At 63.5% G+C, this 13789-nt stretch overlaps 2 protein-coding genes across 3 annotated transcripts in view; one reads left to right on the top strand and one right to left on the bottom strand.

Annotated features, from left to right (window-relative positions):
• CLN8 (CLN8 transmembrane ER and ERGIC protein) overlaps positions 1-4072 on the bottom strand; it is a 19701-nt gene extending 15629 nt beyond the window's left edge. Inside the window, exons 1-2 of one of the 2 annotated variants that reach the window (XM_059384195.1) lie at positions 4004-4072; positions 3508-3648 (exon numbers count right to left, since the gene is read on the bottom strand). The gene's annotated coding sequence lies outside the window, so the exon portion shown is untranslated. Of the gene's footprint in view, positions 1-3507; positions 3862-4003 lie in introns of those variants that run through there. The other variant, XM_059384194.1, reaches the window with a different exon arrangement.
• Positions 1-6329, top strand: part of LOC132006575 (collagen alpha-1(I) chain-like) — a 7767-nt gene extending 1438 nt beyond the window's left edge. Inside the window, exons 2-3 of the mRNA XM_059384460.1 lie at positions 4360-5810; positions 5940-6329. Of these exons, the coding sequence (XP_059240443.1) occupies positions 4360-5810; positions 5940-6329 (1841 nt within the window). The remainder of the gene's footprint in view (positions 1-4359; positions 5811-5939) is intronic.
• The last annotated feature ends 7460 nt before the right edge of the window (positions 6330-13789 follow it).

The raw sequence follows: 13789 nt of genomic DNA, 5'->3' as shown, positions 1-13789 counted from the left end.
AGCCGCGGGGACACGGGCGCAGCCGCGGGGACACGGGCGCAGCCGCGGGGACACGGGCGCAGCCGCGGGGACACGGGCCGCAGCCGCGGGGACACGGGCCACGCCGCGGGGACACGGGCGCAGCCGCGGGGACACGGGCCGCGCCGCGCACCTGCTCCGGAAGGCGCGGCGGGAACGGCCAGCCGGGCGCAGAGCTCTGGGGCGCGGCGTCACCTCCGCGGTCAGGAGACCCCAGACGAGACCTCGAGGGGAGCCAAGTGTGCGCCCCGGCCCGCCCCGATTTCGTTCACGGTTCGCTGTACAGGGACGAGCCCCCAAGACAGGGTCCGGGGCTCCGAACGGAGGATTTGGCTCCGGAGAGCCGGGAGCAGCCGCGCCTGCAAGACTCCGGGCTCCGCAGGGACACAGACCCGCGCTGCACAAGTCGGTGCCCCCCGGAACCTCAGAGCCCTGACCTGCACACAGAAACGCGGCCGCAGCTGGGGGGGCGCTGACTCATGGGCCAGGGGCTCGCTGTACCTTACAGCAGGGCCCTCACCCCTGAAAACCCCCCGCGGAAACCTTTTCTCTCTTTCCTGGCTTAACTCCGCAGATACTTTGTATTTTATATGCTTATCTTAGCTCTTTGTTATTTTCTGTGTCTTCTGACCAACATGTGACCTGCATGAAGGGGACTTGGTTCTGTCCCCTCCGACCCCCAGCACTTGAGGAAGCACAAGGAACAAGGATGCTGCGCTCCGCCGCAGTCGTTGAAGCCTAGCGCCCTAGTGCCGAGGTCGAGGTCGGGCCTAAAAAGCAGCCGCAGGCGGGGCTCGGTCAGCGGAGCATCTGCTTTCAGCTCGGGTCACGGTCCCAGAGTCTTGGGATGGACCCCGCACCGGGCTCTGCTCCGGGGGAAGCCTGCCTCCCCTGTCCCTGCCACTCCCCCTGCTTGTGCTCTCTCTCTCTCCCTCCCTGACAAATAAATAAAATCTTTTAAAAAAAATTGAAAAGAGGCAGGTAAAGCTGGTAATAAATAACCAGGTGGAGCCAAGAGACCGAATAAGATGCAGCCTGATTTCTGCACAGGCACAACCCACGGGACTCTCCTCCCACGGGGCCCCCGTGTGTCCAGCCGGTCGTTCACCTCCTCCCTCCCACGGAGATGACAACAGATGTAGAGGGTGAGGCACCGGGCAAGGGCTTTCTGAAATGGTTCACCTGGGCCCCGTGAGTCTGGCACATTCTCAGGGGCTCGTAGGCGGACGGGCATGTCTCCTCGGTAAGAAAACCAGGGCTCAGCACGGGTGAGGCCGAGGAACTTGTCTAACTACCCTCCGCAGCGAAACAACGCTGAGCTGTGAAACAGGAGGCAATGAAGTGTTTGGAGGCGACAGAAATGTGCTCTTTGGGGGAGGGGCTACGGTTGCAAGGTTCCCTTTCTGTTCGGTCGTATAAGCAATACAGGCTTGGTCAAGGAAAAGACAGATTTTTAAAAGACATCAGCAGACGGCGGCTGAGCTCTCCTCCTGCCCATCAGCAGCAGCTGGGATGGCCGCGTTCTCACGGGCAGAAGTTCCCTGCTTTAGATCCAAGGGCTTCTCACTGGGGAACTCGGTTAGCTGCGCAGGAGACAGATTCCAAATAGGAATTAAAGCGTCGGAACCTGGTTCATGATCTGCAGACAACAGACCCCCCCCCCCCCAAACAGGAGTCTCACAACATCAGTCCTTCCAGGGGTAGGTGCCCGCCCCAGCTCCGTGGAGCTGCTCCCAGCCGGCTCTCCTGGGGGTCCTCTAACCCCGAGTCTCGGATCTAGGGCTCTGCCCTGGATGGTCAGTCCTGCTGAGCATCCCCCCGCCTGGCTGTCACCCTGGCCTGCTTCTGCAAGAATGCTGTTGGGCGGGTCCGGCAAGAGAGGCCTGGCCTTGGTGTTGCCCAGCAGCCAGCGCCTGGACACACAGCCGCTTGTGCCCGCCCCCCGCAAAGCCCACCACAGGGACACCCTACTTACAGTGCTAGTTTCCTGAATAAAATCCATGTCAGCATTTTTAAACAAGTGTTATGGATAATATTTTCTAATAAATATGGCAAAATGAAAGCATTTTAGAAAGAAAAAACGTTTGTCCAAGAAAACTGCATCTTGCTGGAATCACTCCTGCTTCAATGAGTACTCTCTGTGTCCGCCTCTTTGTTCTGAGAAGCGTGATTTTGAACCACAAGCCACGGTGCCTGAGGCTCACGTCCAGGGTTTTCTGAGGGCTCGGAACCTGGCTCCCCTGCCTCCGCTGCTGGTGTGACCTTGGAAGGTCCGAGTAATGTCTCTGAGCCACCGATGTGAAAAGCTGAGACTGGTCTCAAGTCTCTTGGAACATCAAGACACTCTGCCGAGTGCCTGTTGGCTAAGCCAGGGCAGGGCTCTCTGTGGAAAATGATGACCTGTGACCTAACGACGGTCACCCCGGGGCACAAGAATCTTTCCGTCAAACAGATGACCACAACAGCCAATGTTTTAAAAAAAGAATATACCTTGATAAAGATTATGTTTGTTCAAGGGCCAGGAGGCTAGGTTGTGCTTGAGGGCCTATCCAAGCAGGCCACGGTCTGCCCCACCTCTCCTGGGGGACATCCGGCAAGGTGGGCACCTTCCGTGTTCACAGCTGGTGAGGTGGGGGGAGGGGGCCCGGAGACGCTGCCACCGTCCCACGGGCACGGATCGGCAACAAGGAACAGGACAGCGCCATAGTGCAGCCCCACAGAGAGCCTAGTCCAGCCCAGGGCACCGCCTCTAGTCACACGCTCAGTCCCGAGGCAGAGAGGCTGCCTTCTCGCCCAAGCCGGTCTGGCCGGTTCTGGCGTGGCTTCAGAACGTCCTCGGGGGCCTGGAGAATGTGGGGCGCTCTGAGAAATGTGTAAGTCCCGTCGGCGGAGAGGTAGAAGCCCTTGGATTTCGTTACGCTCAGATACTAGTTACCGGACAAATTTACGTGCTCAAAACTTGCCCCCTCTACCCCCGACACAAAGTGTAATGTGACGTGGAAATCAAATTCAGGGCACACCTGGGCGGCCCGGTTGGCTGAGCAGCGTCTGAGTCTTGATTTCAGCACAGGTCATGATCCCAGGGTCATGAAATTGAGCCCCACACCTGCTCCCGCTCTCTCTTCCCCAAATAAGTAAATCTTTAAAAATGAAATCACGTATCGAGGCATATAAAAGAAAATAGAGATTCAGTGTGTTTAAAAAGGCAGGTAGAGGGCCCCTGCGAGGCTCAGTCGGTGAGGCGTCCGTCTTCAGCTCAGGATCCTGGGACTGTCCTGGGATGGAGGCCCCCACCGGGCTCTCTGCTCAGCAGGGATCCTGCGTCTCCCTCTCCCTCTGCCTCTCCCCCTGCTTTTGCTCTGTTTCTCTCAGATAAAATATTTAAAAAATAAAATTAAATTAAAAACAAAAGCGCAAGTAGAACGTGACGAGGTTGGCGAACCCACCAAGGGGGCTAGTGGGTGAACTTGTCCGACGAGGAGAACTTACCCGAGAGTTTCCCTTCCAGTCTAGCTCCCCGGCAGCTGCGCAGAGCCCAGACGGAGAGGCAGGAGGGACGTCCGGCAGAAACGTCCAGCGGCGATCAGGGAACACCCCTCGGACTGCGGTTTCTTCCCTCCTTGGAAGGAACTGAACCAAGGCCAAGGTGAGGGAGCCAGCCCCAGCACTGCCCTGCTCTGCCCTGCTCTGCCCTGCTCTGCCCTGCTCTGCCCTGCTCCCGGAGGAGCAGCAGGAGCCAGGGGACTTCCTGCTCGCTGGTCAGGGCGCTGAGTCCTCACTGGACCAAAACAGAGCCTCTCTGATCGTCCTAGTGACCTGGCAGGCACGCGCAGGACAAAGCAGGCCTGAGTCACCCAACAGGAAGAGGGCGGATTGGAGGACCGTGGGCTCCCACGGGCTCAGGAAGCCCATCGTCACAGCCCCCGGCGGCTGGGCGGGTCTGTGACCTGGGCTGGGCGGGTCTCTGACCTGAGAGAGGCCTTACCAGCCGCAGGTGCCCCCGCACGCTGACCTGCCCTTCCCCCCACGCCGGTCAGCTGGTCACGAGTGCAAACGAGGTTGCTTTATTCTGTTTCCCTCGGAGAAGACCATCTGCTCATTCCTGCCAATAGAGGTCAGCCACAAGGTCAGTTAGCTCCGGCTCGCAGGCGTCTGAGAGCGGAGGTCTCGTTAGGACAGGATCCACTCGAAGAGATCACAGACGCCCAGACACCGGGGACTGACCTCGGGACAGCCGCCCTGGTAGAGATCCCCGAGTCCGCATACAAGCGTCTGTAGGGGCGCAGGTGTCCGGAGCCCGCTGGCGAGTGAGCGTGACCGCTCCTGTCGCACTGGACACAGCCCCAAAGGGGCAGACACGCCGTCTACACCGCACCGCGTTCGCAAGGGAGCCAGGCAGCTCGCGAGGTGGCCGCTCCCTCCGAGTCACGTGTGCGTGCGGGTCCGGGTCGCGCTGTCCAGTCCCGGGACAGGACGCGGTGGCTCCGGGGGCGGACCGCAGCCCCACCCGCCACGGCCCCGCGCGGCTCCCCGCTGGGCTCGAGCCCCGCTCAGGGCGACGCCAACCTCCGACAGCCGCGCCGCCCAGGGCCCCTGAAACGACCCGAACCCGCTGGTCCCGCGTGGGCTCGCCGTTCCCCGCACCCTCCGCCCGCAGTCCCCGCTGCGGCCCCGGGACGGCCCAGACCTGCGGCTCCGGGCTCCCCGCGCACGACCGTCGTCGCGGGGCCGCGTGTCTCCGACCGGGGCGTCTTGGAGCAGAGTCCGTCGGCTACACCGGCCCTTGCCGAGGAGCGACCCGGGGCTCGTGCCGGCGCAGGCCTGACCCGCAGAGAAACGGACGCCGGACGCCGCGCAGGAGCGAGCGGTCCGGGCGGCGCCACCGCAGAAGGGCCGCGGCCGCTGTCCGGGGCCGCCGCTCGGCCGCAGGCAGGACGTCCGGGGGTCGCGCGTCCTTCGCGACGGGTGGTCCGCGCCTCGTCAGCGCCGCCGCGGGGGACGACACCGCGCGCCGCAGCCTCCGCCGCCCGCGCCCTCCTGCGCGTCCCTGGCCCGGCCCGCGGCGCCGGGCGGAGAAGGACCTGGGCAGCTGCCCGCGCCGCGCGGCCCCGAGTCCCCGAGTCCCCGCCGCGCTTCCCGCTGGCGGCCCAGGCCTGGCTCGGGCGCGGCGCGGGGGCCCGGCGGAGCTGCGCGCCCGGAGCGAGCCCTTCCCGGGCGCCCGCGTCCGTTTTCCCGCGGACGCGACGGAGCCGGGTGGACGCGGGTCGCTGCGCCTCCGCGTCCTTCCGCCTCCCGCAGCCGCAGCCGCGCGGGCCGACGCGCCCGAACTCACGCGCCCGAGAGCCGAGCCCAGGCCGGGAGCGGGGCCGCCGGAGTCCCCGCGCCGGGACGGTCTCGCCCCGGCCCCGCAGGCGCCCACGCTGTCCCCGCGACGCTCGGGCGGCGTCTGCGGCCACGCGGGTCCGGAAGGCGGGACACCGGGGGGCGCCGCGGCCCGTCTCCGCAGTCGCGGCTGGGGGTGGCGGGAAGCCGGGGTCCCGCGAGCTGACCTCAGCCCGACGTGCGGCCTGACCCCGGGTCGAGGCGGTTTCCCTGTCGGCGCGCGCTCGGCTCCTCGGGGAATCCGAGTGGACCCGCCTCGGAGGACCGCGGGCCCCACGGGCGCGACCAGCCGCGAGAGGAGGCTGCGGCGCGCGCTCCGCCTGACGAGGGCGCAGAGTCTCCCCCGAGGGCGCCGGGCCGAGTCCGCCGACCCCCGACTCTGGATCGCGCCCGAGCTCGAGCCCGCGCTGGTCGGGGCCGGGCAGCGCCCACTGGGGCCATCGCAGTGAGGACGAAGCCGAGGAACCAGTCCCGCCAACAGCTTCCAGCGCCGGGGACCGGGGACCGCGTAGCCGAGACCCCGCGCGGGGCGTGTCCAGGTCCCCACGGAAGACGAGGCCGCGCACCGGGCCGCAGACCCGCTTCTCCGTCGGGAGCTCCCGGCTGGGGGCGGCGCGGCCCCTCCTGCCCGAGCCCGAGCGCGGTGTGACCACGGGCGGCCGCGGTCCGGGCGCCCCAGCCGGCCCCAGGGCCGCTTCCCACGCGCGAGGCGCCGCACCGCAGCCCCGCGCGCTGCCCCGTGGGTCTCCCGCGACTCCGGGGGACGGTCAGGCTCGCACGCGGAGCGCGGCCCTTGGGACGGCCCGGCCCTAACAGGCGCCGCCAGGGGCGGGAAGGGTCTTCGTTTCCCCGAAGGTCGCACGGTGTCCGCGTGTCTCCGCTGCGGGCCAGCGCGGGAGCGGGTCAGCGACAACCCGGGAGCGCGTTGAGCGTCGGCCGGACGCGCCGGTCCTCCCGGCCCAGACAGACTCGGAGCACCCGGTCCCCAACGAAGCCTGGCTGCGGGGAGCCCCGAGGCCCGTCCTGTGGGGCTGGGCATGTTGCCGCCGTCTCTGTCTGGCACTCGGCCTGTCCACGGCGATTTTGGGAAGAGACATCACATCCTGTCTGGCATTAGCGGGGATGCAGAAGATGATGCGGGGAGCATGCAGGCTGCTCTTTAGGTGGGCACGGGGCTGGCCCACGTGGCTGGTCAGTGCAGCTCGGGGGTCTGGGGGTTGTGGGGGCAGGACGAGAGGTTCTCCTTCAGGCCGGTCAGTCTGCGCTCCAGCTGTGGGGTCAGCCTCAGGATGCAGGGCCTGAGAACCAGCACTGTGGGCATGGGGGTCCCTAAGGCACCGCGCGTCCACTCCACAAGCACTCACCCAACGCCCACTGTGCGCCCAGGTTAGGCTGTCAGCCGCATGGAGGTGAGCGCCATGCCGCCCCCAGCTGCCCCCCGTCCGAGCTCCCAGCCCAGGAGGAGAAGAGTCCGCTTGGCCCAATGTGTCCCACCCGGACTGGAGGAGGTGGTGCAGGGGGTAGCCCTGGGAGGTGATCAGGGCCCGGGAGGGGGAGTCTCGCGATGGCACCAGCATCCTTCTAAAGGGCAGGACAGACCGTGCTTCCTCTGTCCAGGCTGTCTGCCCTGGGAGGGCACACACCAGCCAGACACGGGCCCTGGTGGCCTCTGGAACGATGACGGCCGCCTGTCGTCCCGTCCGTGACGCGTGCGTAGGGCAGGCGCCTTTCCTCGGGGAATAGGCTCAGAGGATTCCCGCGTGCACCCTGCTTGCAAGCGTCAGCGCTGGAATGTGTTTTCAGGGGTGGGGGGCAGTTCAACCCCTAGGGGGGCGTCAGGAAATCCCTCCTAGGCCCCACGGTCTCTCCTGGGGCTGCTTCCACCACTGGCCACTGGGTGGTGCCAGCGCGGAGGCTCCTGGTCCAGCTGCCCAGCGGTGGAGATGCTCTGGTCCGCGTGGTTCCAAGCGTCCTTCCGCATCTCGGGTTGTGATTTCACCGTCAGGACGTTTAGCTAAAGACACTAGGTGGAGCCCAGCCACAGCTGTGGGGGACAGCCAGGCAGGGAGCGCGTGGTCCTCCCCACGCCACAAGACGGAGGCTCACAGGTCACAAGCCTGGGGGTGGCGTGGAGGGGGACCCGCAGCCGCCTGCTCGCCGCTGTCCCCACCGTGATTCACGGCGCTTGTGTGGATGGTGGGGTCGGGGGGCGATGGCGGGGAACTCCTACAGATCCGGGCACAGAAAACAAGACAGGTAACAACTTCAGGGACCGCAGGCGGGTCTTGCACTGTCCTGCTGCCCTCCGCACCGGCCGTGGCAGCCTTATTTCCGTCTTGCTTCTCTTCTGGGGCGGGGGGGGGGGTTGGCTGCTCCGGTGGGTGGGGCTGACATTCTGGGGGCGGCAGTCTCGCCCGCACAGGCGTGTGGCCTTGACAAGCCCCACAGGGACGGCCAGGCACCTTCTGTGGCCGGCAGGGCCCGGTCATGCTCAGGCTGACAGCACGCCCAGAGTTGTGGCAACGGCGTGGAACGGTGCTGGTGGCCGCCTTGCACGCAGGGGCATCTGGTGGTCAGGCACGGCCGTCTCAGACCCTGCTGTCCCAGAGCACTTGGTGGCAGGGGGTCCTCGTGGCGTTCTTGCGTCACACAATGGGAACCACCAGAGCTTGAAGATTTAAACACGCTCACGTGTCAAACAGTCCCCGGCAACACGGGCAGTCACCGCCACGGGTGACCCCTGGCCAGCACCTCCGAGGGACGCTCAGGGAACAGACTTCGGCTGCAACAGTGTCCAGCCGGGGATGCGGGCAGGGTATGCCGGGCCGGCAGGACTCGCGGTCTGAACCTTGGGCGTGGGACGGAGAGCCCGGTGCGTGTACCCTCAAGCACTTAGCGGCTGACACGCGGTTTTCCCGCCAGTGTCTGCTTTTCAGGAAACCCGTAAGGCCGGCATTTTCTTAAACGGCGCGGATTGGGGCCGTCTCACCAATAAGCTGAACTGAGCTTGGTTACATGGGCTCGGGCGGCATCTGCTCCGGCCTTCCTTTGCTCTGATGTCAACACTCGGATGAACTGTCCTCTCCTGACCCCCGGCCCGTGCGCGGCCCCGAGCCCCCTGCAGCCCCCCGCCCGCACACAGACTGGCTCTTCCTCAGTGGCGATTCGTCTCGTGGCCTGACTCAACTCCTCTTTTTGATGGTTTTGATCTCGACTCCGTTTACCTCCTTTTTGGGGTCAGTGACTGACTATCTCTCGCGATACTCCATTGTACAGTTGGAAGTCAGGGGGAGTTACGACCTTCAGTGTTTCTTGTCACAGATGCCACACGTGTCACTGCGTGTGGTGACACAGAGTAACGAAGCCGACCGTGGAGGTCATGCCTCAGTCCATGCGGCACCTGATCCTTAGCCAGTACCAAAGCCACCGTATCATGCGTGCTACGAGAGGAAGCAAAAGTCACCCGCCGTCTTTCTTGACCGTGGTGCATCTCCGTGCTTGAGTCTCTGCCTGTGCGGCCTCGGGGCTGGACCGTTTCCGTCACCCGCTGCCCACCTCAGGACGTGTGTCTTTACGGGGAAGACGTTTTCCGTCCTGGAAGGAGTGGGTGCGTTTCCTTCTCGAACTCATGGAGCCCTCGAGCGAAGTTTACTGAGACCCGCACTGGGCCGGGCCAGCGCTGAGAGACGCTGCTGGACTCATGTTGGGATCCTTCCTTCCTAACACGTGAGGCGGATGTCTCTGAGCTCAGGGGTCTCTTCTGTTTATGGTGCTCGTTCTGTGCCGGGTCACGCACTGGATGCTGGGGGTAATGACAGAGTGTCACCTGCATACAATCTAGTGCCCCTCCCCATGGCCCTGAGGGGCCAGCGGTCATCCAGTGTCCCGCTCCTGCCACGCCACCTGGGCCATGGCTTCCTTGTCCCAATGGTGACCGCCACCCCCGTGGGCTGGCTCACGTTACTGCCTTTCCTGGGGCCCTGCCGCCACCAGGACCCAGCCCAGGGGCTGCCTTCTCCTGACCTTGTGATCTGTCGTAATCTGAACTAGCACTACGCCCCCCATCTGGCCCGGCGCAGACCCTGCCTGGGGGTCCTCCGTGTCTCCTGAGTTACTCCTCACGATTCTTTATCGCCATTACTCGTCGATGTTTTCTCCGGGGTGGCCGTGTTGTGCGGCTTAGCTAAGCCAGAGCTGCATCTCTCAGACTTCCCTTCACGCCGGATCCGGACTCCCACTGGGGGTGTGCGGGACTCCCCTGCCATCTGGAAGGCAGAAGCTGGAGCAGCCACTTTGGACAGACTGTTCTCATGACACTGCTCGAGAAGCACGTGGGGAGGCCCGTGTGTTGCCCTCCACCAGGCAGCCCTCCCTGGGCCCATCACGGCCTTGGGAGACTTTCTGTCCACCCAGCCATCAACCCACCCATCCGTCCATCCACCCATCCGTCCGTCCGTCCATCCACACATTCACTCATCCATCCGTCCATGCATCCAGCTCTCTACCGTCTCTCTCCGTCCGTTCATCCGACCCAGCACCCACGCTCCGTCCAGTCTATCACCATCGTCCCCGTCACGCACCTGCAGTGCCTGGCGCCGGGCACGCATCGTCAGCGCCGTGTACCGAGCCACGCGAGCCCACTCCGACTTCCTCCGCCGCAGTCCAGCAGTGCGGCTGCTATTCCGGTCTTCCCCACCTTTGTGGTTCTCTCCTCGACAGTGACGAGACACGTACGTGAACCTCAGTGTATTTTTTCATTATGGTAAAACACACATAACATATAATTTACCATTTTAGCCATTGTTAAGTGTCAAACTCAGTGGCATTAAGCACATTCCCCGTGCGGTGCAATAACCCCCAGCCACGCTCTGAACCCCTCACCTTCTCGGACTGGCGCTCTGCCCCCTTGGACGCTAACTCCCTGTCCCCTTCCCAGCTCCTGGGAGCTGAGCGACCTTGGTGGACGTTTGCTCAGTGCCCTCAATGAAACCGGACCACGGGCTGCCCTCCCGGCCCCACGGCTGCAGCAGGAGCGCGGAGCGCAGTTCGCAGACCAAACCCGGCTCCCCCAGCTCCGGCCCAGGAGACGAGGAAGGGGTGGAGGAGCCGGGACGCGTGCTGGGGCCGCTCGTCCCTACCGCGCCATCTCCGGCCACAGGACAAGCAGAATGGCCCTCCGGGTGTGGGGACAGAGGGAGAGCGCAGGGCCGCGTAGCTGTGGTGTCGCGTGCTCCTGCTAGCGGGCCCTTCCCCTGGAGCCGCTCCCTGCACACAGCGGCCTTCTCCAGCCCCTCGCTGCCCCGGCTGTCAGCAGCGTCCCCGGCTGTCAGCAGCGTCCCCACCCCCCGCGGCTCCGTGGTTCCTCCCCTCGGGTCCTCTGCTGGGCCCTGACAACCGTCGCTCGCTCTTCTCTCCTCCAGCAGGTCTTCGGTCCCATTTCCTCTTTCTCCTCCTCTGGAATGGCAGTCACATGCATCTTCGAAGTTTCTGTGGACTTATCATTCGGTCGTCTCCACACCCCACGGGGGCTCAAACGCGCGGCCCTGAGATCCAGATCCGCGCGCTGCACCGACGGAGCACGCAGGCGACACCCGCGGTCCGTCCCCGTGCCCGAGGCGCGCGTGCTCTTTGCTTGTCGCATGTCCTGTTTCCCAGTGTCTCGGGCCGGCTCTGCACCCCCACCCGATCGCTCCCTTCACGGCGGGTTTTAGCTTCACGTCTTCACGTTTCCTTTCTAGGACGTCCGCTTGCGTTCACGCACATGGAGGTGTCGCTCCGCTCCTCCAGCGACACCTGCCCCCCCACGCCCTGCTCACTTCAGTCACACACACTTGCAGGGGACACACATCCTAACTCCGACTCCGGAATTCCCACGAGCTCTTCCTGCGGTCTGTTTTCTCTCTTGGTTTTGGTTGTGTGTGTGTGTGAGAGAGAGAGAGAGAGATCTCGGCCAGACAATCCCGGATTGCTGCGTATGGAAAAATGCAGACACAATTTGCGGATGTGGATGTATTATCCGTGGGAAAAGCCTTTTCCTTCTCTCCTGGCAGGTGCGTGGGTGGAGCCGATTCTGCTAACCCAGTCAGGAACGGAGCGGACCAGGAGCTGGAGTTCTGGTTTGGTTTGGTTTTGCTTTGGTTTGTTTGGGAAATTGCCGCAAAATCACATAGTGAATTTTTTTGTGTTGAAAATCATGACCTAGAAGTTACTTCGCACCACCTGGCTCAGCCTGCCTAGAGACCTGTGAGCTCAAAGCATAATGTTCCCAAATCGTGGCCGCAAAGAAGTCATGAAAAACAGCACCCCCCCACCCCCGTCCTGCGGCGACCAGGGCCGACCCGTGGCCGCCGCCTGGCCCTGCGGCAAGAGCTGCTGGGTCCATAGATGGAGAGGTCTGGGTGAGGAAGGGGCAGGGCAGGCGGCCTGCAAGGGGACGGGGTGAGGCCGATGTGGGGAGAACTGAGTCCCTCGGGGGCGATGGGAAGTTGAGGCTGTATGGGGGGAGCTGAGCCCCATGGAGCAGAGCTGAAGCCTGTGGGGCAGGGAGCTGAGTCCTGTTGGGGGGCGCTGAGCCCTCTGCAGGGAGAGACAGGAGCCCTCATAGTGGGTTCGTGCTGAGCACTATGGAGGTTGGACTTAATCCCCTGTGGGCGACTGAACGGAGTCCAGTGGGTGTGAGTGCCGAGCCCCTGGGGGGTTGGTCAGAGCCGGCCTGAGGTGAGGTCGAGGCTCACGCAGCTTTGGCAAGTACAATTCCCTATGAGCTTTACTTTTTCCCTTTTATAAGAACAAAGCAACTGAGTTAAACCTGAGATGCTCTTTGCTGATCTCCGGCCTCGAGACCAGGCAGAGGCTACGGCCACGGGAACGGGATGATCTGCACCGCTTCCGCTCTGCACCCGGCGCCCGGCTGGCTGGGCTCCCCTTCCTCCCTCGTTCCTTTCTCCCTCTCGTGTGCAGGTTGAGGTGTGTGAGACACGTACCGTGAAGTTGTCTGTGCCTTAAAACCAGCATCAGATCTGCAATCCGCGGCGTCCGGAGCTAGTGCGGAGAACCTCCCGCCCGCACGGGACCCCATTGTGCCCGATGGGTGAATCCTCACGGTCTACACTAGCAGACGCCCAGCTTCCTGGCGGGGATGCTCGTCGTTTCTTGCTGGGGCGCCGGGCTGCAGCGGGGTGGAGGAGTCTGGGGGTCCGCGGCTGGAAGCGTGCGGGTGACCCCTCGTCCAGGCTCCCGCGTCAGCTGGTATTTTCACACGAACTCTAGCTGGTCGGAGGCAGTGACTGGTCGATTTTAACTAAGGATTAAAATGGAAGATCTGTCCCTCCTCCGTGTACAACGCACTTTCTTGGTAGAGTTTATAGTCCGAGCCGTACCCCGCCGGCCAGGTGAAGGGAACCGACAGTACACGATCCCAGAAACCCGGTTTTGTCAGCTTGTGCCAAGCCGGGCGGAGAGTTGTCTTACCAATCCTGTGCACTTAAATTCCTGAGCGAAAATCAATACGCGGAAACAACGTCGACTCGATGTTCGTTACCTCAAAACTCGGAGTTTCGTGGTGGTTTTCACGCTCGTCACGGGCAGTCGGAGCGGAGGCTTCACGGCCTGGGCGCCCTCCGCCTGCGTCCGATGGGGGGGTGGGGGGTCTAATTCCATTTTCCCGGAAGCGTAAAGGTCCCAGGCAGCTCTAATTAAAGACATTTCACTGGGCAAGTCTGCTGGCCCCGGGCCGCGGCTTGCTCACGCCTGAATCCGCAGACGGGTTTGCCGGGTGTCCGTTTTCGACCTCAGACGAGCGCTCCGCGTTCCACGTCTTCACGGGCGTCCCGGTGAGAGCGGGCTGTCGCTTCCGAATCCGGTGTGTCCGCGGATCGTGGGCCTTGGAACCCGGGTCTGTGTCTCACCTCCGGAAGCTTCCCTTAGTCTTGATTCCAGTGGGGGATGGGCTCTTTCTCAGGGAAACTGGTCACTCGAGATGAAGGATCCAAAATCCGCTAGCATTTTGATGTATTCAGAGCTTCTCAGGAAAGCACCTTTTTCTTCGAATACAATGGAAACAAGCTCTTACTGAGAATCAACCATCTGACGCGTTTCGCAAATTTTTACGGAATTACAGACCAAATATCCTCAGTGGGTACAAGACGGCTGAGAAAGGCTGGGCGGGGAGCATGTGGCGGTGCCGGAGAAGGCCGAAGAGTCATCAGGATTCAGACCCAGCGTCTTCGAGCCGAGGGGGCCTGTGCCGGGCGCCTCCGTCCTGGTGCGGACTGGTCAGCCCCGTGTCCGCCGACCCGGCTGCGAAGTCCCCCGTCCCCCCTCCACGTGGCTCAGCTCCCAGGGGCACTAACAGACCCCACGCTGACAGCGACTGCAGTGAGGGAATTGG

Source organism: Mustela nigripes, chromosome 18 (genome assembly GCF_022355385.1).
Source record: "Mustela nigripes isolate SB6536 chromosome 18, MUSNIG.SB6536, whole genome shotgun sequence".
NCBI lineage: Eukaryota > Metazoa > Chordata > Mammalia > Carnivora > Mustelidae > Mustela > Mustela nigripes.
Note: the sequence above shows the minus strand (reverse complement) of the source record. Positions and strands in the feature narration are given on the sequence as shown.